Source organism: Telopea speciosissima, chromosome 4, assembly GCF_018873765.1.
Source record: "Telopea speciosissima isolate NSW1024214 ecotype Mountain lineage chromosome 4, Tspe_v1, whole genome shotgun sequence".
NCBI lineage: Eukaryota > Viridiplantae > Streptophyta > Magnoliopsida > Proteales > Proteaceae > Telopea > Telopea speciosissima.
In genome coordinates this window covers 45939576-45966362 of record NC_057919.1, presented here as the reverse complement: position 1 = coordinate 45966362, position 26787 = coordinate 45939576, and the positions used below count along the sequence as shown (strand labels likewise).

The following is a 26787-nucleotide window of genomic DNA, read 5'->3' as shown; positions in this document are numbered from 1 at the left end:
AAGAGCATGAATCAATCTCCAAAAAAAAAGAAATCAAGCTTGAGTTGAAGAAGTAGCTCGATCCCCAAGGGTGGAGGAAACCTGTGGCAGATTCAGGTCATCCCAATTGTCTTCGATCTTCAATGAGGTGAAATTGAGGGCAGTAGCTAAATCTTCATTAGATTACCTCATAGTTGCTGCCCTGAGTGAGAGAGAGAGGCCGAGAGTGGTGGAGAAGAAGAAAACCAGAAACCGAGAGTGATGGGAACAAAAAACCTGAAAACTGAGAAGGCTGCTCTTCTAGATCAGAGGTGGCTCTGATACCATGGAAATAGCCTTGAAACTGAATGCTTGAGTGATCAATATGGATCACCAAGCTCTTTATTTATATTCAAAGAGTTACAATCAATCAAACTGTAATTAGGAAAGCTACCTTGGCTGATTCTAATTAGGAATATCTAATAAGAATCGGCTAAGGAAAGGAAATATAAAAATGGACAAAAATACCCCTATCGGGGAATGACAGTATTTTAACACTTTTACTTACTATTGTTGATTGGTGGTCATTGTGCTTGAGCTGGTGATAGGCTGCTGGGTGTGGTCTACAATTGTTACCTTGTGCTTTTGTTTCAAGCTGGAGATTTCTTTTTGCTATATGTGTACTCCAGCTTGAGGGGGAGTGTTGAGAATGGGCCCTTGTGCCGTGGTGGTACAAGGGTAGTTTGGGTAATTTACCATAAATAGGGGGATTGTCCCTATCTTGGTTTCTTAGTTTGTTTCCACCGTTTTATGTTAGTTTCCTAGTTAGGGTTAGTTTTTTGGTTGTCAAGGAATGAGTTTCCTATTTTGATGTAATTGGTTATTATTATAAATACAAATTGTGGGAGAGGAACTCAGGGTATCAAGTTCTCTTCTTTTCTTCCCCATCTTTTCTTCTTCTATTGTTTCTTCTCAGGATTTGTAACATAGACATTGACCTTTTTATGAAAGCTAACAAATTGGGAGGACATCTTATTCTCATGGTGATCTACAACAAGAACTCAGCCTTATTCTAGCTATATGGGGTCGGCGACATAGATCCTTTCCCTCCAATCAGCTCTATTCGAGGTCATAGTTGGCTCTTTTAGTTCCTTCAATCTGAATCAAATCACTCCTCCGTACTAAAGCATCCAAAGGCCTCCGTTGAACATGGTCATGCCACCTTAAACAACTTTCTCGTAACTTATCACGTATCGGAGCTAGTGAGCTACTCCCAAATCAGCTCTAATATGATCATTCCTTACTTTATCATTCCTTATTTTGCCACACATCCAACTTAACATCCTCATCTATGCTATAATGAATTTATTTACATGATGCTTCCTAACTGCTCAACATTCAACACCATACGTCATAGCCATATGACTGTTCTATAAAATTTTCCTTTTAAGTTTTATAGGAATACGTCGACCACACAATACTCCGGACGCACCTCTCGATTCATCCATCCTATTTTAATTCTATGAAACATCATCCGCTATATTACCTTCTTTAGTTATGATTGAGCCCGGATACCTAAAATAATCACTTTGCGGAATCTCTCATCAATATTCACCACCTCATTATCCATCCTAGTGTAACTAAAGTTACACACCATATACTTTGTCTTCGTTCCACTTATCTTAAAACCTTTTGATCCCAAGGTTGATCTCCATAACTCCAACTCAGCATTAATCACTGCTTTAGTTTCATCCACCAAAATAATAACATCAGCAAAAAGTATACACCAAGGAACCTCATCTTGAATGTCTTGCTTAAATCATTCATGATAAGGAGCTTAAAGTTGATCCTTGATGTAACCCAATTATAATTGAGAATTCACTACTATGAGCCCCCACAGTTCTTACACTAATCGCCACACCATCATACATATCTTTAATTATATCCACATAGTTACTTGAACCAGTTCTCTTCTCTAGTACTTGCCAGATTAACTCTCTAGGGACTTTGTCATAAGCTTTCTCTAGATCAATAAAGACCATATGGAGATCTTTCTTGCAATCTCTATGAGTCTACTAAGTACGTAAATAGCTTTATGGATCTTCCTGGCATAAACCAAATTGGTTCTCCGTAATAATAGTTTCTGGTCTCAGGAGGGTTTCAATAACCCTCTCCCATAATTTCATAGTATGACTCAATAGTTTTATGCCTCTATAATTATTGCAGCTCTAAATGACACCTTTATTATGTAGAAGGGCCCAGGGATGGAAGTTTGCGAGCTTAACATGTATCGTTGTATACTATTGCCTGTCTCATCAGAGGTATACAGTCCTTTTTTGTCTGTGTCCAATAAATTATTGTTAATTCACTCAACTCAACTCAACTCAGCATATCCCAACTAAATGGGGCCGTTGGGTAGAATAGAATTTTTTTAATTCATCACAAAAAAAAATAATAATAAAGGCATTCTAATTGAATCTCTGATGCAGATTTATAACTAAACTGGGCTTTTTTGCTTAGGAATAACTATAGGGTTGGGTTCTATACATGTTGGGCCTTTGATCCCATGGGTTTTCAATGTAATAGGCCACTTTTATGGACCTAAAGTATGGTTAGTAGGGTTGCATACAGGATTAGATGTTTTAGTTCCGTACTTCGTTTTATTTTCGTGTTTTTGTTCTTAAATTGAACCAGTTCAACCAATGGTTAAATTTAAGTGACTTTAGCAGTTTTCTTTTTAAGTGTTTAGTTGGGCCGGATTAGGACTCTGTTTTGAGTTTATTTTAGTTTCCTTGTCAGTTTAGGTACCTAATAGGTTAAGGATTGGGTTAGGCCTTCATTTTTAGCGTAGGAGTCTATTTTTGAGTATTTTATATAAGGTTGTAAGGGGGGCATGTATTGGACACGAATTTTGATATTAATGAAAAGCTTTTTGCTGCTCTTCTTCTTCTTTGAAGATTTGTCTTGTGTTTGTTCAAGGCTGGTGGGATCGGTGTTTGATCCGATTGACACCTTGTGGTGGGAAGCCTGGGTGGTTTGTTTTGGTTTGTTTTCTCCATTACTATTCTACATTCAAGCTATCTGACCTCAAGTTTTATTCATCATCAACAAGTTCGTTCAAATCCCCAAACCCATAGAACTGCAGAAAGATGGAAGGGAATGCTCTTTTCAAAGATGAGAAACTTGAGGAGTACTTATGATTTATTACCCCCATCCCGAACATAATATATTTGGGTTCCCATTGTCTCTTGATTTCCTCATATGATTTATTTTCCATTGTTCTCTTGGTTTCCTCATATAATTTAGGGTAATTTACACATACCACCCCTGAGGTTTGACGAAAGGATAATTTTACCCCCCAGTTTTGGAAAATTCTGCATACCCCCCCTGAGGTTTGCAAACGGTAACAAATAAGCCCATTCCGTCAGTTTATGACTAACACTGTTAAAAATACGATGTGAATTGTCGAAATTGCCCTTGCATTAAACACACACACACACACACAAAAAAAAAACCTGCAACTCATCTTCCCCAAATCGATTGGGGAAGATGAGTTGCAAGTATCCAAATACTCACAATTAGATAATAAGAAAGTCTATATCCATAACCATGACCATGGCTATACATACATTCAGTGAAAAACCCATTAAAATTGGGAGCTTCCAGAACTAAATAAACGAATTGAATCCCATTCCAGCGATGTCAAATCCATCTTCCCCAAATCTTTTAGGGTTTGAAAAAGGGGAAGATGAGTTGGGCTTTCTTCTTGGGAATCATGAGGAAAGAGATGGATCCGAGTGTAGAAGATGGATTTAACAAGGGGAAGATCGCGCCATTTTTTGCTTTAATCTTCAATTCTGTTTTACCTTCATGATTGCTTCGTCTCTTATTAGGGTTTTGGAATTGAAATAAGATACTATAGAGGACCGATTAGCAACTCGATTTTACCTTCTCTTCAGTTGATATGTTTATAAATATCTCCAATTTTCAATAAAGGCAATTTTTGGATATACAGAGATAACTTAAAATCGGGTTGTAATGGAGTGTTCTTCTGTGATTTAAAAAATATATGGTTTTCTGAAGTTTCGAAATTTTGAGGTTTACTACTTGGGTGTTGGAGAGATTCCCTTAGGTATCTGCGATTTGATGGTTGACCTTAATTGGTAAATGGCCACAACTGGAGTTTCTGATTTTGAGGGGAATTCTTTTTTCTTTTCTGTTGTGAATTCAAGTGAAAACTGAACGTTGAATTGACTCAGGTGGCAACGAAAAGTATGAATTCTAGTTGTTCTTTGCTTTTCAACTTTGATCTGTTTACCTTACAAGTGTATTTCAATTTTTTATACCTTAGATCCATCTCTAGATGTTTTTGTTCTGTGGATTCAGGCAAGGAAACTTGAAGCACAGTTGGATGAGCAGTTGAATTCATATCGTAGGTTGGTTTCTACAAAATCTGATGATACAGACAATGATCCTGAATCCGGGATAGAACGACTGCTTAAACAGTAGGTGGCGATGGTGGAGCAGCAATTCGATTAGGTTTTAGAAGAAGAAGGAGAAGAGGTACTGAAGAGGTGAAGGGTTGAAGGGGTGAAGAGGGTTTCAGTTGCAGGTTAGGGTTCTTCAAGAATAAAAATAAGAGAAATGATTTGGGGAAGATGAGGGCAGTTTGGTCAATTTCTCTCTTAATTTTAACACTGTTAGTCATGAACTGACAGAATGGGCTTATTTGTTACCGTTTGCAAACCTCAGGGGGGTACGCAGAATTTTCTAAAACTGGGGGGTAAAATTATCCTTTCGTCAAACCTCAGGGGTGGTATGTGTAAATTTCCCTATAATTTATTTCCCATTGTTCTCTTGGCTTCCTCATATGATTTCTGGCTCCATTGTTCTGGTTTTACCCTAAAACTAATTCACCGTTTGATAAAAGATCTTGGTTTGGTTCCTAGTTTGACTATTCAAACCTAGGACTACATAATATCTCTTCAGTACAATTAACAAATGAATGCTAACTAAATGTCTGATATTGATCATAGAACATCTGTAGATTTAAAAAAAAATTTAAAAACTCATATAAAAAGACTCACATCCCAGCGTTCTTAGCTGCAGCAACACCCGAGGGCGCATCTTCAAATACAAGGATCTTTTGAGGATCCACAGGACCACCCTAATCATGCACAATTTGTTGTAAGAAGTTTTGATTTCCCATTGTTGAGATAAAGATTTTAGCTGTTGATGTAACAATATAAATGAACCTTCAAGGTAAAAAAGGGAGGGTATGGGAGAAAATAAAAGGAGTGTAGCAGTTTCCAATCAACATAACATGAGTAACATATAGTAGCTGCAACAGTCATGGAGATGTGATACCTCAAATCTTTTGGAAGCAGCAAGGAAAATATCTGGAAAAGGTTTGCCTTGCTTAACTTCTGGGTCATCACCAAGAACCACATGATGCATCATTGAAAATACGTCACCATGTCTCTGAGTTTTCAATGAAAAATGCCGTGCATGAGAACTGTAAATGTATTTTAAGGTAAGATCAACTCATCTGCTTGGCTTCATCAATATGCAGAGGAGAATGAAATCCACTAAGCAAAATAACTACAATAGGAAAACAAATATGTAAAATGTTCTATAAAATATACAAAAAAATCAAGGAGATCAAGCATACCCCGTTGCCACACACATAGGGATTCCATTTTCATGTAGATGTCTGATCAGACGGGTGGCTCCTATAAACATATAAAAATTAGAAATGAACTGTGCATCAGATAAATAGATTCCCAGTTACAAGAAAATGTTGAGAACTAAGTAAAATGGGGTAAAAACTAAAACCTACTAAGTCTTGAAGCTTGAAATGGGTACTACTGTTTCAGTTTTTAAGAACCTGTGTCGAGTCATCCACAGAATCTAGAAAAGGTTGAATTTAAAAATATAACACCACAGTGAATCCAATTAATACAAAGATCATAAAACTAGATGGAAATTTGCATATAGAAAAAAAAATAAAGAAAGAAAAAAAAAAGCCTAGAATGAGCAATGAGACTTCATAATATGGTGGCTAACAACATGTGAAACAAAAATGGAACATGTTTACATCAACTAGAGCACAATAGACTTATGTAGAGAAAATCATTCACAAACTATGCAAGTCTACACAATAGTCAGGGAACCTCACACAAATGGGGACAAACAAAAGGTAGAAAAACCTATGAATAAAGTACCTAACTCCTCGATTAGAAGGTCTACCCCCATCCTGACATGTTACAATTAAATTTGATTGAAGACTAACTTTAAAACCTGCCCTTTTTGGATAATGGGATGCTAACTTACGCAAATTGAGGCTTTTATGAGGGAAAAAAAAACCTATGGCTAAGTACCTCACTCTTATTATGTTGAAATTTAATCAAGGACTAAACTTTAGCATATGCACTTTTCAGATAAAGGGATGCTACTTATGCAAATTAAGGACCATAATTCGGGAGTTCAACTTCAACATATGGGAAAAAATGTGATAAATCAATTATTTAGAAAGTAGAAATTTGGTTAAATACTTTTCACCTAAAAGCTCGAATTGATAGGGAAGGGCAACGTTAATGTATACATCAACAATCCCCGCACATGCAGGCCAAGATCCCATGGTCCTTGCACATGAAGCTCACGCAGCATATCCTTCGCACGGCACTAAGGGAGAAGAAATGTTGGGAAAACTCTTCTGATGTGCTTCCTAGGAGTCGAACACTTGACCTCCTGCTCTGAGACCAAGTTTGAGAAGAAAATAAAGAGAATGATTTGGCTTGTCTAGATGACAGAGGCCACCACTTTATTTATGTGGAATTCCGTGAATACTGGCTTGAGTCAGAGTGACTACAGCCATCTTTATTTATAATGTAAAGAGGAACATTCCGGAATTGGTACAAGGACAAAATTACCCCTAGGACAATTCTACCCTTGAACCCATATTACAACACTCCCTCTCAAGTTGGAGCATACATGTCAAACATGCCCAACTTGCTAATTATAGGACAAAATAACTTACTACTAATTCCTTTGGTAAGGATATCAGCCAGTTGCTCACTGGACTGAATAAATGGGATACAAATAATTCCTTGCTCCAACTTCTCCTTGATAAAATGTCGGTCAATCAAAACATGTTTGGTACGATCATGTTGAATCGGGTTGTGAGCAATGCTGATTGCAAACTTGCTATCACAATAGAGTCGCATTGGAAGATCAGCATTCATCCCCAAACCTTGAAGAAGTCCCTTGAGCCAGAGAAGTTCACAAATACCTTGTGCCATAGCTCTAAATTCGCTTCAACACTAGATCGGGCCACAACTGCCTGTTACTTGCTTCTCCAGTAGTTAAGTTTCTTCCAACAAATGTGCAATAACCTGATGTTGACTTCCTATCATCAGGACTTCCAGCCCAATCTGCATCACTATATGCTTCTATCCGGAGATGACTATGTGGAGAATACAAGACTCCTTTTCCAGGAGATGACTTCAGATACCGAAGTATTCTATATGCCGCCTCCAAGTGTGAGGAGTAAGGATCATGCATGTATTGACTCATGACACTCACAGCAAATGTAATATCTGGTCGAGTATGTAAGAGATATATCAACCGGCCAACAAACCTCTGATAGCTACTCTTATCCACCGGGTCACCTTCCTTATTCTTCAAGTGTGTGTTAGGCTAAAGAGGTGTATCTGCCAGTTTGCAACCAAGCATCCCTGTTTCACTCAATAAATCCAGGGTATATTTTCTCAGGGAGAGAGATATGCCCTTGGCTGAATAGGCAACCTCAATTCCCAAGAAATACCTTAACTTCCCCAAATCTTTGACTTCAAATTCAGTACCCAGATAAGTCTTCAACTTCTGAATTTCTTGTACATCACTGCCCGTAATTACTATATCATCAACATAGACAATCAAAATTGTCACTTGCTGACCCACCTTTTTAACAAACAAGGTATGATCAGCATTGCTCTGCTTATACCCATATGCAATCATGGCTTTATGGAAGCAACCAAACCAAGCCCTTGGTGACTTCTTGAGACCATATAGGGCCTTCTTCAACTTGCATACCTTTCCCTGAGTTTCTGGAGAAGCAAAACTAGGAGGTATCTCCATGTAGACATCCTCTTCCAAGTCTCCATGCAGAAAGGCATTTTTCACATCAAGTTGTTCAAGATCTCAACCTTGATTCACCGCACAAGAAATGATGACTCGCACAACATTCATCGTTGCTACATGAGCAAAGGTCTCTTGATAGTCAATTCCTTGGGTTTGCGTAAACCCTTTGCCAACTAACCTTGCTTTATATCTTTCCACTGAACCGTCTGATTTGTGCTTCACAACAAAGACCCATTTGCAGCTAACGGGTTTCTTTCTTGGTGGACGATTTACCAAATCCCAGGTCTGATTTTTCTCAATGGCAAGCATTTCTTCATTCATCACATCCTTCCATTTCTGTTCAGCTATTGCTTCCTGCCAATTGTTAGGGATGGTAACAAAGGACAACGAAGACATAAAGGCATGGCATGAAGGGGTTAGAGAGTTGTATGACACAAAATTGGAAATAGGATGTTGTGTACAACTCCACTTTGGTTTCCAAACAGCAATGGGTAAATCAAGATTGGGATCAGAAGGAAGCTTACAAGGAAAATGATTAAGAGTAGGACTTGGAGCAGGTGTCGACTGTGTAGAATCAGTAGTGGTGGTCTCTTTGTACCAAGGGCTATAAGAAGGAAAATCAGTTCCACTAGAGTAAGTCTGCACATTATTCTCCCCCTAGACTATTTGTTGCTGTCCCACTTCTTGTTCCTAACTTGTAATCCCATCCTCCAATTCAACAGAGGCATCCTCTATAGTAGATATATCTAGAGGAGCAATCAGCGGGACCTCTTCATCTCGTAGAATCTCCCCCTGCAGATGTACCGGTTGTTTAAAGTAAGCTTCAGATTCCCGGAACATGACATCCATGGTGACACACTTTCCTTGTAGGAGGGTGATAGCATTTATAACCCTTTTGTGTAGCCGAGTAGCCAAGAAAAAGACACCGCAGCCCTTTAGGATCAAACTTGTAGTGGACATGGTGATTCCGAGCAAATACCAGACAACCAAAGACCTTGGGGGCACAACAAACGTGGATTTTCCCAACAAAATGTCCAATGGGCAGCGACCGCCCAAGACGCGTGATGGAAGCTGATTGATAAGGTAAGTGGCTGTAAGAATGGCATCACCCCAGATGCGAGGAGGAACAGCCATATCGAACATAAGAGACCGAGCAACCTCCAATAGATGTCGGTTCTTTCGTTTAGCAACCTCATTCTGAGCAGGGGTATCCATACAAGAGGTCTGATGAATTATTCCATGATTGTCCAAATAGGAGCGAAAGGCACCATCCATGTACTCTTTTCCATTATCTGACTAGAGAATTTTCACTTTGTCATCGAACAGGGTCTGGACCATTTTATGAAATAGGGTGAAACAGGTGAAGACATCACTCTTACTATGCATCAAGTAGACCCAAGTGGTCCAACTAAAATGACATGGTGCGAATTGAGGAACGAGAGATACCGCCAAGTGACTATTTTAGATATCTCGGGTCAATCATAAATAAAGAAGGTGACATAGAGGATGATGTCTCATAGAGAATTAAAGTGGGATGGAAGAAGTGGAAAGGTGTGTCTGGAGTACTGTGTGACCGATGTATTCCCTTAAAGCTTAAAGGAAAGTTCTATAGGACTGTTGTAAGACCGGCAATGATGTATGGGGCTGAATGTTGGGCAGTTAAGAAGTGTCATATTGAGAAGCTATGTGTAGCAAACATGAAGATGTTAAGATGGAAGTGTGGAAAAACTACGAAAGATAAGGTATGGAATGATCGTATTAGAGCTGAGTTAGGAGTTGCCCCGATCAATGACAAGCTCCGAGAAAGTCGTTTGAGATGGTACGGTCATGTTCAACAGAGGCCTAAGAAAGCCCCAGTAAGGAGGAGTGATTTGATTCCGATTGATGGAGCTAAAAGAACTAGGGGCAGGCCTAAAATGACCATAGGAGAAGCTGTGAGGAAGGACATGCAGTATTTGGGTCTTGTACCAAGTATGACCTCGGATAGAACCTGTTGGAAGGCTAGGATCCATGTTGGGGACCCCATTTAGCTGAGATTTTCCTGACTTGTTGGGTTATGCCTCCTTCCTCTTACTTTCAGCTATCATTTTGCTGTTATTTTCCATCTGTCAGTTCCATTTTTCATTCCTCATCTCATTCCCCATCCCTCTTTTCCCATCTCTTCATCCCCCTTTTTCTTATTTAGGCCTTAGTTTTCCCTACTATGTTTTGTTGGATCCATGTAGCCAACTACATTAAGTTGGGATAAGGCTGAGTTTGTTGTTGTTGTTGTTGTTTAATGTTTCATTTACTTAAGATATTATTCATAAATAAGCAACTACCCCCTATTTGAATCCAATAAAAATAGTTAAAAAATAAATTTTCAAAAGGATAAAAAGTCAACCCCCCAGTTCAAGAACAGAAACTGGATTTTCGACGGTAGCTGAAATTTTCAACTTTCTAATGTTGGGGTTTTTCTCAAATCTAAAAAATTCCTCGAAAAAATTCAAAAATCTTAATATGGTAAAACATTGCTAAAATCAAAAGAGCAGTAAAATATTCATTTGTTTTGATATCTAAAAAGAATATTTATTCAAAGCGATTTTGACAACATTTGTGCACACCAAATAAGGTTTGACCAAAACATAACTTCTTCAAAATAAATCAGATTTAAAAAATCTTGGATTTGTTGGAAAGCTGGTTTTGTGCTCTACCTAATACAAAAAATCTCATGTAAAAATAAATCATTTGACCAGTCAAACTTCTTAGAGAACAAGAACATTTCTCTAAATCAAGAGCAGTTTAATTTGCTGACTTGTTGTTTTTGCTCATTCTTGTATTTGAAATGCTATGTGTGATGCTTCTAGTTGCTTTGTATTGGTGAGCTACTTTGTTTGGACCTCTTGAGTTGTCATGAGATGATGCTACACTTTGAAGTGTGTATTTGAGTTGGGTTTCTTCAAGTTTTGTGGTTTATCTTCTTGTTGGATTTTTTTTCCTAAGTACTGGGAAGGTGTATCTAGGTTGAGTGTGTACTACCCATTTGGTACTTTGGATATCATCCACACTTTCTAAGTGTGTTCCTACATTATTGATGAGGTTAGTGGACCTGCAGCAACTTCGGCAAGTGGTTCAAGTAGTTCCCTTTGAGAACCCTAACACCTAGATCTCCATTGTCAAGTTGGACAACACCAACTATTTGAACTGTGCCCATTCTGTGAAGCTCTCTGCGAAGTTGGGGGAAGTTAGGGTATATTACGGGTGCCATTAAGGCACCTAACTCAAGTGATCTGACATCAAAAATGGGAGATCGATAATTCAACTGTTATGACTTGGTTGATTTTCTCTATGAAACCTGAGATCGGTAAGAAACTAGGAGGTACATAAGAAAGGAGGCTACCAAAGATATTTGGGATAGTGTCTCTAATACTTTTGACTGAGTGGATGACTCAGCTAAGGTTTACCAACTCCTCAAGAAAGTCATCACAATGAAGTAGGGAGACAGGACAACCTCTGAGTATTACAATACTATCTATTGGTCTGTAGGAGTATGATCATTATAGGGACTTCCAACTATCCAACCCATACGATGAAGCAAAGGTATCTCAAACATTTGAGAAAGAGCATGTCTTGATTCTCTTTGGTGGGCTGAACCCAGAATATGATCCAATCAAGGTACAAATTTTGGGCCAGTTACCACTTTCCTCTTTACATGAAGTCTGTAGCTACTTGTAAAGTGGGAAACCTGAAGGATGGCCATGGAAACTGAACTACCCTTGAGCGTTAATATAGATATCCTTTCCAGTAGTCTTCCAAATCCCCTATATATGCTGTTATAATGCTAAAATTGTCATATATAGGAATTTACTTGAAGTCCCTTAACAACAACAACAACATTACTCAGCCTTATGCCAACTTAATGGGGTTGGCTACATGGATCCAAGTAAAAAAAATGGCACAAATTCTAAAGCATTGACCCTTTTTAGCTACGTACCGCTTCATAACTGCCCAACATTCATTCTAGGTCTCAAAAGAGGAGTGTAATACAACAAAAACATCACAACATTATGGTCCAACTAAATGGGGTCGACCACATGGATTTTTGCTATCCATCGGCTCTATTTGAAGTCATACCAAGGACAAGGCCTAAGCAAAGCATGTCTCTCTTCACCACTTTCCTGTGGTTATCTTAGGCCAGCCCCTGGCTCTTTTGGTTCCCTCAATAAGGAATGACCATATTAGAGCTGGGTTGGGAGTAGCTCCAATTTTTGACAAACTTAGAGAGAGTCGCTTGAGGTGGTCATGTCCAACGAAGGCCTCCGGATGCCCCAGTTCGGAGGAGTGTCGTGTATCTTTCCTCGTTTTCCCACACATCCATCTCAACACTTGAAGTCCCTTATTTATGCTATTATAATACCAATTTAAGGTTTTCAAAATAACAATATGCTTGCTTACACCGAAAGGCTCCCCAAATGATTTCCAAAACATTTAAATAACTATCTTGCATATGCCGTTGTACTGCCCAAATGAAAATATATACCCTAGATACTAACACTGGTCCCAAAAGGAATATTTCTGGGTATTCCCATTAGACACATGGTCATCGTCAATGGATTCCCCCGATCACCATAGTAGGTGAGATAACTCCTAAAATGTCTGAAGCCACACCTAGTTTTCGGTACGCTTCCCTTTACCAACAAAGGTGGCCAAAAAGGAATCTTTTGCCATAGGTTGATGACCAAGATATTTCCTACAATTTCGGGCTTCCAAACGAGGTATATAGGTTTATGTTATTTATTTCAGTACCTTGCCATGCTTACTATAGCATATAAGTGCTTTCAAAGTGCTCTTGATCCCTAGTTACGTAGGCAGTCTGGGCAGTTACGGAGGCCAGAGCTAAGTTAATCAATGGTATAAGTGTGAATGGTCTAACTAGAAAGAGACTAGCCTCCGGCCGGGCAGGGCTGGGGCTTAGATATGTAAAAGCTTCCCAACAGGTAACTTTGAACCTACCCAATGATCTGGGAAGACCCCTGCCTTATCCATCGTGAGTCAACTCTCTTCCCCAAGAGGGAGAGACATGTACGGGTTCTAGACCCTTACCTAGGTGGCGACTCCTTAACACAAATAGAAACCCAATCATCCCCCTCTATAGAGAGAGCCAAGAGAGGACAGAGGTGTAAAATCTACCCCCACCTGCACCTACACCCTTGTTCACGAAGAAGGAGAAAACATTTCAACCTAAGCTGATAAGAACTAGCATAATGTCCATGGAGATAACTTCATTAGGTAAAACTGTTAACTCATTCAAGTTCCCAAAAATGATAAAGAGAAAAAAATAAACAAAATAAACTAATTTACATCAGAATCCTGTAAATGATAGAATTTGATTATATATTTCTTCACCTTGTAAAAAAATTTTGAAATTTATGTCAAAGCATGATAGAATTTGATTATTTATATATTTCTTCACCTTGTAAAAGAAAAATGGAATTTACGTCAAACTTAAGATAGATAGATAGATAGATAAGTTAATGTTGCACATTAAGTTTTGAGGTTATTGGGATGTAGGTGCTACTAAACAAAACCCATAAGTTAATGTTTGATGGTTCAGACGAGAACCGAAGTAATGAATAATTTTCAAGATTGAAGCTAATTCAAGCAGTTGATTTTGAAAGCCCTTGTAATGAGCTGCAAATGCTAAATTGATGTGGGCCATATAGCTTGGGCAGCATCCAAATAACATCAGCCCCCAATAAATTCTGGACACTGCCACACAAATAGTACGTTAGGTGAAAATACTAGTAAAACTATTGCTACCTTATGCCCTATACTTATGCCTGAGAAAATGTTTTTTGCTCATTAATATATTTCAGGCATGGGTACTCCATTCATGGGGGAATGCCCAGATAAGAGATTATAAGTTTCCATTCCTACAAATTGCAGGTATGAAGGTATTTGAATATTCTGCCTACGCCACATTTGCTTGTTCTCATCGATGATCAAAAAACAATGAACAATGTGATACTTGTTTTCTTTGGGAAACCCTAACCATGATTCTGCAATAACTTGAATAAGGAACAACAACAACTCAGCCTTATCCCAACTAAATGGGGTCGGCTACATGAATAAGGAACATTGGATAGGTGGTGTTGCATTTCGAGGCAGAAATTAAGGATCCTTAGAGACTGGAGAATCTCCAAATCATTGGATCAACAATTATTCAACATACTTACAGCAATAAAATAATATCAAAAGAAAATGCAATACCTCCAGAAAACAGTACCTGGCATAAGCTCACTAGTTGGGAACAAGTTCCTAAGCATCTCCTCTCTTTCCTCAAGAAACTGCTCTGCAGTAAGAGAATTACTTATTCCAGTCTCATCAACAAACACCCGAGCCGCTTCTAATGCTTTCTTTCCCATCATTTTTGCCTTGAGAGACCAATCAAAAGTCTTATTGTATCTAGCTAGTATAATTTCTTGGACTTGAGTATAGAATTTCTCTGTGTCTGCAACAGAAGATACCATCCACTAAAATCTTTTCTTGCCTCAGAAATTTTGTAAGTGAAGATAAAATACACAAAACCCAGGGGGGAAACAAAAATAGAACACTGATGACAATTAGAATATAAAACATCTAAGAATAGTCTATAGTCCATACTAACAGATTAGGACCAAATGAAAATCTAGTTTTGTACTGAGGGATCTAGAACCATCACACTGGAAAATAAGAATGAATAACAGTCCTTTTTATCTCTCCTATAATTTGGGTTCAAGGGTAGTATTTCTGTAATAGGGGTATTATTGTCCTTGTACACATTCCTGAATGTTCTCCCATCTATTATAAATAAGAGGGCTCTGAACATCAATTTCACAAGCCCTTCATTCACTATTTCCCACATGCTATCAGAGCTGGGATCCACATCGGGATTCCAACCCTAATGCCATACACGCAACCCTAGAAACCAATCTCATTCTTCTCTGTCCCCCTTTCTCATTCTCAGTTTTCGAGCCAGCACCACCAGCAACTCTGCCTCTGCCTCCGCCTCTCTCTCTCTCTCTCTCTCGCGGCTTCTCTTCTCTAGCCGCAAGCACTACCAGCCAGCGCCGCCTCCGTCAGCACCGCCTTCCGCTACGGCCAGCGTCACCTGCCACCTTCGGCACAACCGCCAGCGCCACCTGCTAGCACCTCCCGTCTCTGCTATCCTTTTTCCGCCAGTGATTTCTGCCTGCGTGTTTTGCCGTTGCTGCCTCTACCTGCCGGCCTTTTCCTTCCCCCCTTGGTGGTGAGTTGACTGTCATGTCTCATCAAGGGTCCTTTTTTGGTGATTGGTATGTGTTAAATCCTTTGCCAAGGATTTTTTTTGTTGATGATCTCTTGGGATCTAAGTTGTGAAAGTTGAGTTGCTTTGTGGGCGTCTTATTCTTCACCAGCAATATGGACTCAGAATTTTCTACCGCCTCCACAGGAACTGATGGCACTACATTTCGTGAATTCCTCCCTGCTAGTCCCATCAAATTAAATGGGACAAATTATCTTATGTGGTCACGCTCTTGCTTTCTGGCCATTGGTTCTCGTGGTCTCTCTGGCTATATTGTAGGAACAATTACGATGCCTGTTGAGGCTGGTCCGGCCCAAGATAAATGGATGACATCCAATTTCTGTGTGATGTCCTACCTCATTAATTCTATGGATCCCAAGATTGCTAGTGGGTAGCTTCTCCTTGACACTGCTGCCAAGATTTGGAAAACTGGTAAGGATACATATTCTAAAGTGGGTAACACTGCCCAATGTTATGAGCTTCGTCATAAGATTCATACCACTAAGCAACAAGAACTCTCTCTTTCACAGTATTATCCCAAATTGAGACGTATGTGGCAACAACTTGATTTTTATGGGCCATTTATTGTTGTTTATGATGAGGATGCTACTGCCTTCAAGAAGTGGGAAGAAGGCTTGCGTGTTTTTGACTTCCTTGCTGGTCTCAATATGGAGTATGACCATATCCGAAGGCATGTTTTGAATAGAGAGCCTTTCCCTACACTGGAACAGGCATTATGCTATTGTTCCATCTGAGGAAGGGCACCCAACTGTCATGGTTCATCCTGCTCCTCAAGAACGATCAGCTTAATTCAGTATCCCACAACAGCCATCTCGTGGGACTCCTTCTCACCCTGCCAGTGATCGGTCCACATAAAAAAAAAACCTCCCTTGAAATGTGATTTTTGTGGCAAGGAACAACATACTAGGGACCGCTGTTGGAAACTTCATGGGCGTCCCACTGACACCAGAGGTCGTGGTCAGGGTTGATGCAGAAGCCAAGCTGGTTGGCAAGAAATATTCTAGGAAGACACATGGGAGAAGGGCTGGTTCACTTCACCAATTGGTGGACCAACCCCATGGGCCATAGGGCCGACCAACTTTAAGTTGGGGCAGCCCAATAGAGCTGGGAGTTGCTGGGTCTCTCAAACCCAGATCATGGGGGGCATAAGTGTCCATTCAATTGACACAATTTTGACTTCAGTGCTGGACGATTTCTTTCTTTTGTGGGGACCATCTGAAGATTCCAGCTATCACTTAGATTTTATATTATTTCAGTCCTAGATTAGTTACTATTTTATTTTGCAAGTAGTTTCTATTTTGTTAAGGAGCAAGTTATGCCCTCTTATATTGTAAAGGCTGTTCTCAGCCTCCCCCATGATTTGATGGATGAAAGATTATATTGCTTATGCAAATTGTGTGCCTTTTATCAAGTGATTCTAATGACTTGAAGGGTTGAGAAACCTGGCTGAGAGAGCCGAACATCTTTATCCCTTCTTTCTCTTATTCTCTTCCTCTCCCTCCTGCCTTGCTCGACCCCTGCTGAAGATTGCTGTTGTGCTGAGACTGTTGCTGCTTCTGGAGAAGAACAATCGTGGGCTGAAGACTCTTATCTTTCCAACTGAAGCTGCTGCTGGTTGTTGACTCAATCGAGTGCAGACTGCTGTCCTCTGTGTTTGAAATCCTGCTGCAACTTCTGGGTGTGACAACTCCATATCCCTCCATCAAACCCTGCTGGGTTTTTAAACACCACACCACCCCACCATCCACTCCACTCGATCTCCATTCCCATCCTCTTCCACTGCCGGCAACCTCCATAGCCTCCATACTTTCTATTTTCATTCCCAGCCATCCATCGCTATTTCCCACCCTCAGAATTGATCCAAACCTGCAGATCAAGCTTCCTACACCAAGTCTTACACTCGGCTACTGCAGAGAGCACCATCAGCCTGTTTTGGAAGGTTTTCCTCTAACCTTCTATTTTGGTGAAACCTTGATAGCTTCACATCAAGCCTTCAGAAGTCACCCGAATTTTGAAGACAGCCTCTCCTTATCATTATCTGCCTTCGATCCAAAGGAGGTATCCATCAGTTGGTTGGTTTGATAAAAATCCTAATCTTCTAATTTCTGGTTCTGTTCCTATTTTGAGTTTCGTGACGGCTGAGTATTCCTGGTTTATTTGGGGCTAAATCTAACCTAGATTAGCTCTACATTAAGGGTCGTTCTACTTTCAGGGCACATCAGACTTCCTCTGACGAAAACATTGTCGACCAGCCCCTTTTCCAGAAAGAATTTAATCAGCACCTGCGTCAACTTATGACACGCTTGGACACTTCCTCTATTTCCACTCCTTCGGCTGCATCGGCTACATCTCTGCCAGGACCTCCTACTTCCACTCCTTCATCTTCTTCCACATCAAGTATTTCTAGTGGTAATTTTACCTTAGTCATGTCCGATTCTTGGATTATTTACTCGGGTGCCACAGATCACATGACAGGTTCCTCTTCTCAATTTTTGCATTTTTCTCCTATTTCTGGTTCCCATAAAGTTAGGATTGCTGATGGTTCTCTTTCCTCTGTCTCTGGGAAGGGCACCAATAAATGTACTCCTTTACATCTTTCTTCAGTTTTACATGTCCCTAAATTTACTACTAATTTATTGTCCATTAGTAGTCTTACTCGTGATCTCAACTGCAAAGTAACTTTTTTTCCCACTCATTGTGTTTTTCAGGACTTGAAAACGGATCATACGATTGGCTGTGGTAAAGTGGTTGGTGGGCTCTATATGTTGGATAGTACCTCTCCTACATCTGCTTTAACTTCCCATACTTTCGATTCTGCATTGGCCGAACTACATCGGTGGCACCGCCGGCTTGGTCACCCTCCTTTACATGTTTTAGCTACTTTATTTCCCAGTTTAGTTAAAAGTTGTAATTTACCTACTCTTTCTTGTGATACTTGTAGAATTTGCTAAGCAAACTCGTGTTGTTTTCCCCTAGTCTTGATCTTCCCATTGCTCTCCGTAAGCCAAAGAGAATGTGTACTCAGCATCCCATTTCTAATGTTGTGTCATACAATTCTCTTTCCCCATATTTTTATTCCTTTGTTTCTTCTTTAGCCTCTGTTTCTATTCCTAACACCTGGCAGGAGGCTATAGCTCAGCCAAAGTGGAAAGAAGCTATGTATGAAGAAATGAAGGCCCTGGGAAAGAATCTGAGTTGGGAATTGGTGTCTATTCCACATGGGAAGAAACCTGTAGGCTGCAAGTGGGTTTTTACTGTGAAGCAGAAGGCTGATGCATCAGTTGAGAGACAAAGCTAGGTTGGTTGCCAGAGGCTTTACCAAGATTTATGGGATTAACTATCAAGAGACCTTCACCCCAGTTGCAAAGATGAATAATGTGAGGGTGATCATTTCGTGTGCTGTTTAGCTTGGATGGGATCTTTAACAACTTGATGTCAAGAATGCTTTCCTCCATGGAGACTTAGAGGAAGAAATGTACATGGAGATTCCTCCTGGTTTTGCTACTTCATAAACTCATGGGAAGGTATGTCATTTGAAGAAGGCTCTGTATGATTTAAAACAATCACCTAGAGCATGGTTTGGGCGTTTCCATAGAGCCATGGTGTCTATTGGGTACAAACAGAGTAATGCAGACCATACCCTATTTGTCAAGAAGGTAGGGCAGAACACTACTATTTTGATAGTTTATGTAGATGACATAGTAATTACAGGGAGTGATAATGAAGAAATCAGTAAACTCAATAAGTATTTGGAGACTAAGTTTAAGGTCAAAGATTTAGGGAAGCTTCGATATTTTCTTGGGATAGAGGTTGCCCATTCAGCACAAGGCATCTCTCTCTCTCAAAGAAAGTACACTCTTGATTTATTGACTGACACTGGCATGTTAGCGTGTAAGCCAGCCAATACACCCTTGGAACCAAATACCCATCTGAAAATTAAGGAGAACCTGTTGATAAAGGTGGTTATCAAAGGTTGGTGGGACATTTGATATACTTATCCCACACACGGCCAAATATTGCTTTTGTCGTAAGTGTTGTCAGTCAGTATATGCATGATCCCTATACTTCACATCTTGAGGCTGCCTATAGGATTTTGCGATATCTGAAGTCTTCTCCTGGCAAAGGTATTCTCTTTACTCCTCATCAACATTTTCAAGTTGAAGCCTTTACTGATGCTGATTGGGCAGGGTGTCCAGATGACAAAAGATCTACTTCAGGATATTGGACCTTTGTTGGTGGCAACTTGGTCACTTGGAAGAGCAAAAAGCAAGCAGTTGTGGCCTGGTCTAGTGCTGAAGCAAAATTCAAGGCCATGGCCCATGGAATTTGTGAACTTCTCTGGCTCCAAGGTCTCCTCAGTGACTTGCATGTTCAGGTTGATCTTCCCATGTGCCTCTATTGTGACAGTAAGTCAGCCATCAGCATTGCACACAACCCAATCCAACATCATCGTACCAAACATATTGAGATTGATAGTCAATTCATCAAGGAAAAGCTGGAGCAGGGAACTATTTGTGTACCTTTTGTTCAGACTAGTGAGCAGTTAGCTAACATTTTTACTAAAGGAATTCTTGTCAAGAATTTTTGATCTATAGTTAGCAAGTTGGGCATGTTTGATATTTATGCACCAACTAAAGGGGGAGTATTGTAATTTGGGTTCAAGGGTAGTAGTTCAGTAATAGGGGTATTATTGTCCTTGTACTCATTCTAGAATGTTCCCCCATCTTTTATAAATAAGAGGGCTGTGAACATCAATTTCACAAGCCATTCATTCACTATTTTCCACAATTTTTTTTAAGTAATTTGAAAGACTTCATCAAACTATTTAAGTATAATGAGAAAAAACTAAAAACTAAAATCAGAATAAATAGACGAAGTGATCTGTAGTAGAAATGCTATACAGAGAAATTATCCAACAGAAAATAATATCATCCCTATTTTGGAAAAGAAAAAAATAAAAAAGGGAGAAAGCTTTCCAACACTGGCAGAGACGAAATGATTTCCATCACTGTCAACTATTTTTGCCATCCTAAGGAAGAATTTGGATGTTCTCACTATTGAATGGATGAATGGATGGATGTATGGATGGATTTGCGACATAGTTCGTTGGATTATGTACACCAGAATACCCCCAGGGTATCTGGTCCTTTGGGTGTTTTAATTATGTACTACTGACTCTCCTTGTAAGAGTCGGCTAGAGTAGGGGCAATTCGTCCTTTTGTAATTTTTCCTTCTTTATAAATAGAGAGCTTGTTTGATCTATTCTGATCATTCAAGCATTGCATTCTAATTGTTCTGCTAACATGGCATCAAAGCCAATTCATCCGATCTAGGTTACAAAACACCCCCCATCATTTCTTTCTCTTCCTCTTCTTCTCTCTTTCTCTCGGCCTCTTCTTCTTCTTCTTCTTTGTTTCTGCTTTTTTACATTTCTTAAAGGGCAGCACTAATAAGGTGATTGAATGATCTAGTGCTGCCCTCCATCATACCTCATCAACCGATGATATAAAGAAGTTCCTTTTTGCGATAGCTGCTGCCCTTTTTTGCTTCTGCGATTTTTGGAGTTTCTCTCCTTCTTAAAGATCAAGTCTCATTATTACTGGAGATTGGTTGTTCGTATTGGAGATCCATTCTAGCAGTCCTGGACAGCATCTATCACCAGTCTACATCAACAATTGAAGCCCCCTTTCCCTATATCGATCTCACTTTCAGGGTTTTCCAAAACCATGACACTCATCGATTTTAGGGTTAGGGCTGTCACATCTTGCTGATTTTTTTAGGAGAGTTCTGTCCATACCAGAGGAGTACTCAACCCTGATATTAGCCTCATCCTCGGAGTTTTTTGCAAAAAATTCAGGTTTTCTTCTTTGGATCGATTTCTCCTGCATATCGATCTCCTTTTTCTGGTTCTTCTTTGGCTGGCCGCTTTGATCTCCTGTTGGTTCTATTGAGTTATTTATCTACTCCTTGCTGGTTCTATTGATTGGTTTCTGCAAGTATGTCAGACCTTACTACTGCTACTTCTAGGATTGATGGACAGACAAGGAATGAATATCTGCCTTTAGCTGCACCTATGAAACTCAATGGAACAAACTATTTAATATGGTTCAGATCCACTTATTTAACCATTGCTGGTCGAGGACTTACTGGCCATAATAGTGGCAGTGACACTAGTCCTCTTCAGGATCGATGGGTTTCCAACAATGCTATGGTGATGTCCTATTTACTGAATTCTATGCAACCTGATCTCTCTAGCAATTATTTATTATTGGATACAACCCATCAAATTTGGAGTGCTGCCGAGGAAACTTATGGACAGGTAGGGAATGATGCTCAGGTGTATGAGATTCGCAAGAAGGTTCATGACACCACAGAAGGAATTATCAATTTCTAAATACTATGCTGCCCTCAAGAGTTTATGGCAGTAATCGGATCTACTCAGACTTTCAGCCTTCTACTGTAGTTGATATTGCTTCCTATCGCAAACACGTGGACAAGATTTGTGTTTATGACTTCTTGGCAGGTCTGAATGTTGAATATGATCCTATCCGTGTGCAAGTTCTTAGTTGATCCCCTTTCCCTACATTGGAGCAGTCCTTTGCTTTGGTTCACACTGAGGAAACCCGTCGGGCTGCTATGTTGCACACTCCCACTGTTGATAGATCTGCTTTGCAAGCTGCTGGTTCTAGCCCTACTCCCATACCCAATGGCAATAGCTCCTCCAAGGAGCCTGTAAAGTGTGAACATTGCAACCAACCCTATCACACTAAGGCTACTTGCTAGAAATTACATGGGAAACCTGCTGATTTTGAGGCTAAGCATGGTCGTGGCAAAACTAAAACAAGGCTCATCACACTGAAAGTGTAGCTACAATTCCCACTACTAACAATGGTCTCTCCCAGGAAGAATTACAGGCTTTCAGGCGTATGTTACAGGCTTTCGCTACCTCTACTACATCACTTCCTACCAACTCTTCCACTCCATCAGGTTCTAATTTTGCTCACTCTGGTATTTCGTTTGGTGGTCATTGTGCATCGGTTGTCTCCACTCCATGGATTATAGACTCCGGTGCCACTAATCATATGACAGGTTCCTCCAGTCTTTTTCATAAATATTATCCCACTTCTGGCAAGGATAAAGTCCGGGTGGCTAATGGTTCCCTCTCATCTGTTTCTGGAAAGGGATCCATTAGTTGTTCTCCTTCTATCTCATTATCATTCGTTTTGCATATTCCTAATGTTACTACTAATCTCCTTTCCATTAGTAGTCTTACTAAAGATCTGAATTGCAAAATAACATTTTTTCCTACCCGTTGTATTTTTCAGAACCTGGTAATAGGGAAGAAGATTGGATGTGGTAGAGTGCATGGTGGATTGTACTTGCTTGATGATGGTGGTCACCCTCAAAATACTTTACCTTCTCAATTATATCAAAGTTCCTCGTTCTCCTCTGAACTGCATCAATGGCATTTCCGATTGGGTCAGCCCCCCCCCCCCCCCACCTTTAGGCACTTTGTCTACTTTATTTCCAGCATTAGTTAAAAATTGGAATAAGGAGGAATTTTTTTGTGAGGCTTGTGTTCTGGCCAAACAGACACGTTCAACTTATCCTATTTCCAATAAAAGAAGTTCTTCCTTATTTCATTTGGTTCATACTGATGTGTGGAGTCCTAGCCGTAAAGCTCCTCTCTCGGGTCAACGTTGGTTTGTATCCTTTATTGTCACTTTAGGAACACCAAGGTTTACCTGATGCACTCTAAAAGTGAGGTTTTTTCTTGTTTTCAGCATTTTCACAAGCTGGTTCAGACCCAATTCAATGCCACTCGCAAAGTCTTGAGGAGTGATAATGGCAAGGAATATATGAAAGGTCAGTTCCAAGCCTACCTTGCTGCCTATGGGATCATACACCAGACCAGTTGTGTTGATACCCCAGCCCAAAATGGTGTGGCTGAAAGAAAGAATCATCACCTTCTAGAGGTGGCGCCAGAGGTGGCGCCAGCTCTACTGTTTGCTCGCAATGTCCCCCCCCCCTCAATATTGGGGGGATGTTGTCCTTACTGCTACTTTTCTTATTAACAGGATGCCTACGCATGTCCTTGACTCTGGTTCTCCTTGTGAGCTGTTACATGACGACTCCTCCTTTATTGTTCCCCCTAAAGTGTTTGGCAGTGTTTGTTATGCCCGGGATACTAGATCCCCTTGTAAACTTCAGCCTCGTGGGCTTTATTGTATTTTTTTGAGTTACTCTACCACCCAAAAGGGGTACAAGTACTATTATCCTCCTACCCGGCGCACTATAGTCAGTATGGATGTTGTCTTCTACGAACATCTTTCCTATTATCCGTCCCCACATCTTCAGGGGGAGAGCATTAGTGAAGGTGTGCTGCCTATAGAAGCTCCCCTTTAATATATTCATGACGAGTCTGTTCCTATTCCTCCTGTTCCTCCCACCATGAATCCTATACAAGGGGAGACCACAAAGATAAATAATAATGACATTCAAATTCAGGGAGAGCAAATTCAGGGGGAGCAAACTCTTGTTCAGAAAATGTTAACAAAATAGGTTTGTGGAATAATGCGTGAATGATCTATGACCATCCAAAACTCTTTTATTTATAATATTGAATAGAAAAAACAGAATTACAAATAAGCAATGTGGGACTAAACACCACATAATAGAAAACATAAAATAATGTCTAGAATAACCCTACGGTTCTAACACTCCCTCTCAAGTTGGAGCAAAGATGTCGACCATGCCCAACTTGACTAGATTAGGATAGAATAACTTTCCAGACTATCCCTTGGTGAAAATATTAGCAACCTGATCCGTAGACTTCACAAAGGGAACACCAATCAACCCTTCTTCCAACTTCTCCTTAATGAAATGCCTGTCCACTTCAACATACTTGGTGCGATCATGTTGTACCGGGTTGTGTGCAATGCTGATGGCAGCCTTGTTGTCACAGTACAACATCAGAGGGAGATGAACATGAACACCAAGGTCTTGTAGCAAGCCTTTCAACCAAAATAACTCACAAATACCCTGTGCCATAGCTCAAAACATTGCTTCAGCACTGGAGCGAGCCACCACATTTTGATTCTTGCTGCGCCAAGTGACAAGATTGCCTCCTACAACAGAACAGTACCCAGAGATAGATTTCCGATCTGCAGAACCAGCCCGGTCAGCATCGGTGTACGCCTCTACCCTTAGGTGACCATGAGGAGACAGAAGAATGCCTTTTCCAGGAGCCGACTTCAAATAATGAAGAATCCGAAGAACAGCCTCCATATGAGAAGAATAGGGATCATGCATGAACTGGCTCACAGTACTCACAGCAACAGCAATGTCTGGGCGAGTGTGTGAGAGATAAATCAGCTTCCCCACTAGTCTTTAGTACCGGCCTTTATCAACCGGTTCACCCTCCTTTTCTTTGAGCCGGACAGTTACCTCCATAGGGGTATCTGAAGGGTAACACCCTACCAACCCAGTTTTAGCCAATAAGTCTAGGACATACTTTCTTTGGGAGAGAAAGATGCCTTTGGAAGATCTGGCAACCTCAATCCCAAGAAAGTACCGTAACTTCCCTAGATCTTTAATATCAAACTCCTGACCAAGGAATTTTTTCAACTGACTGATCTCATCACCATCGTTCCCAGTAACCACAATATCATCCAAAGGAGCTTGGACAGCAGCCAAAGGAGATGTGAGAGGAGGAATTTCAAGGGGAGGAATCACAAACACAGCTTCACTGGAACTAGAACTCTTACCCCGGAAGATGTGGGGACGGATAATAGGAAAGACTCACATGAAAAATCACATCCATACTGACCAGAGTACGACAGGAAGGGGGAAGGTAACACTTATAACCCTTCTGGACAGGAGAGTAACCCAAAAAAATACACCGCAGCCCACTAGGTTCAAGTTTACCATGAGATTTCGTTTCCCTGGCATAGCACACACAGCCGAACACTTTTAGAGGAATCACAAAGGTGGAAGTCCCATGTAAAATATCAGCCAGATTACGGGAGTCAAGAACTCGGGAAGGTAACCGATTAATAAGATAGGTGGCAGTGAGGACAACATCCCCCTAATATTGGGAGGGAACATGGCGTGAAAACATCAATGCCCTGGCCACTTCTAACAAGTGTCGGTTCTTTCTTTCAACCACACCATTTTGGGCTGGGGTATCAACATAACTAGTCTGGTGAACAATCCCATGATCAGCAAGATACTTTTGAAATTGATTTTCCCTATACTCAGTGCCATTATCACTTCTCAAAACCTTTAGAGTAGCCTAGAACTGAGTCTGGATCATATTATGAAAATGTTGAAAACAAGAAAAGACTTGACTTTTGGTGTGCATAAGGTAAACCCAAGTGTGTCTAGAATGACAATCGATAAAAGATACAAACCAACGATGACCAAAAAGCGATATCTTAGGACTAGGGCCCCAAACATCAGAATGTACCAACTGAAAAAGTGAAGAACTCCTTTTAATAGAAACAGAATAAGTTGAACGTGTCTGTTTGGCCAGAACACAAGCCTCACAAAAAAAATCGGTCTTATCACATTTTTTGACCAAGGTAGGAAATAAAGATGCTAAAACCCCTAACGAAGGATGACCTAATCTAGAGTGTCACTGGTAAATTTCAGAAGATACTAAGGAGTTCTAATGCGGTGGTAGTAGTGGTAGTGGAGTGAGACGGCCATCATCAAGCAGGTACAAGCCACCATGCACCTTACCCAATCCAATCGTCTTCCCAGAGGCCAGATCCTGAAAAACACAATGGGAAGGAAAAAAAGTTACTTTGCAGTTAAAATCTCTAGCAATACTACTAATAGGAGGTTAGTAGTAAAACTAGAAATATGTAAAACGAAAGAAAAAGGAAGAGAGGAAGTGCAGTTGATGATTCCTTTTCCAGAGATGGAAGAAAGGGAACCATCAGCGACCTTGACCTTGTCTCTCCCAGAGGTGGGAGAATAACGATGGAACAAGCTATAGGACCCGGTTATGTGATCTGTAGCTCGAGAATCAATGGTCCAAGGATGGGAAGCAACAGAAGCACAGTGACCACCAAATGAAATACCTGACTGAGCAAGGTGCGAACTTGAAGGAGGAGACGGATTGGCAGTAGCTGATGTAGTAGAGGCAGTGGCAGCGAAAGACCTGAGCACATGTAGGAATGCCTGTAGATCCTCCTGAGATAAGCCAATGTCAGTAGTAAGGGGCTGTAGTAACAGACTCAGAGTGATTGCCCTTGTTTTTCAGCTTCTTCTTGGCAACCCGTTTAGCTTCAAAGTCGGTAAGCTTCCCATGGAGTTTCCAACATTTGTCCTTGGTGCGATAAGGTTTGTGCCAGTGCTCA

The 26787-nt window shown here is 40.4% G+C and overlaps 1 protein-coding gene across 1 annotated transcript in view; it reads right to left on the bottom strand.

Annotated features, from left to right (window-relative positions):
• The window catches only part of LOC122657546 ((DL)-glycerol-3-phosphatase 2-like), a 78822-nt gene that overhangs the window by 36118 nt on the left and 15917 nt on the right, over positions 1–26787 (bottom strand). Inside the window, exons 2-5 of the mRNA XM_043852280.1 lie at positions 14363–14587; positions 5630–5690; positions 5326–5473; positions 5046–5125 (exon numbers count right to left, since the gene is read on the bottom strand). Of these exons, the coding sequence (XP_043708215.1) occupies positions 5046–5125; positions 5326–5473; positions 5630–5690; positions 14363–14587 (514 nt within the window). The remainder of the gene's footprint in view (positions 1–5045; positions 5126–5325; positions 5474–5629; positions 5691–14362; positions 14588–26787) is intronic.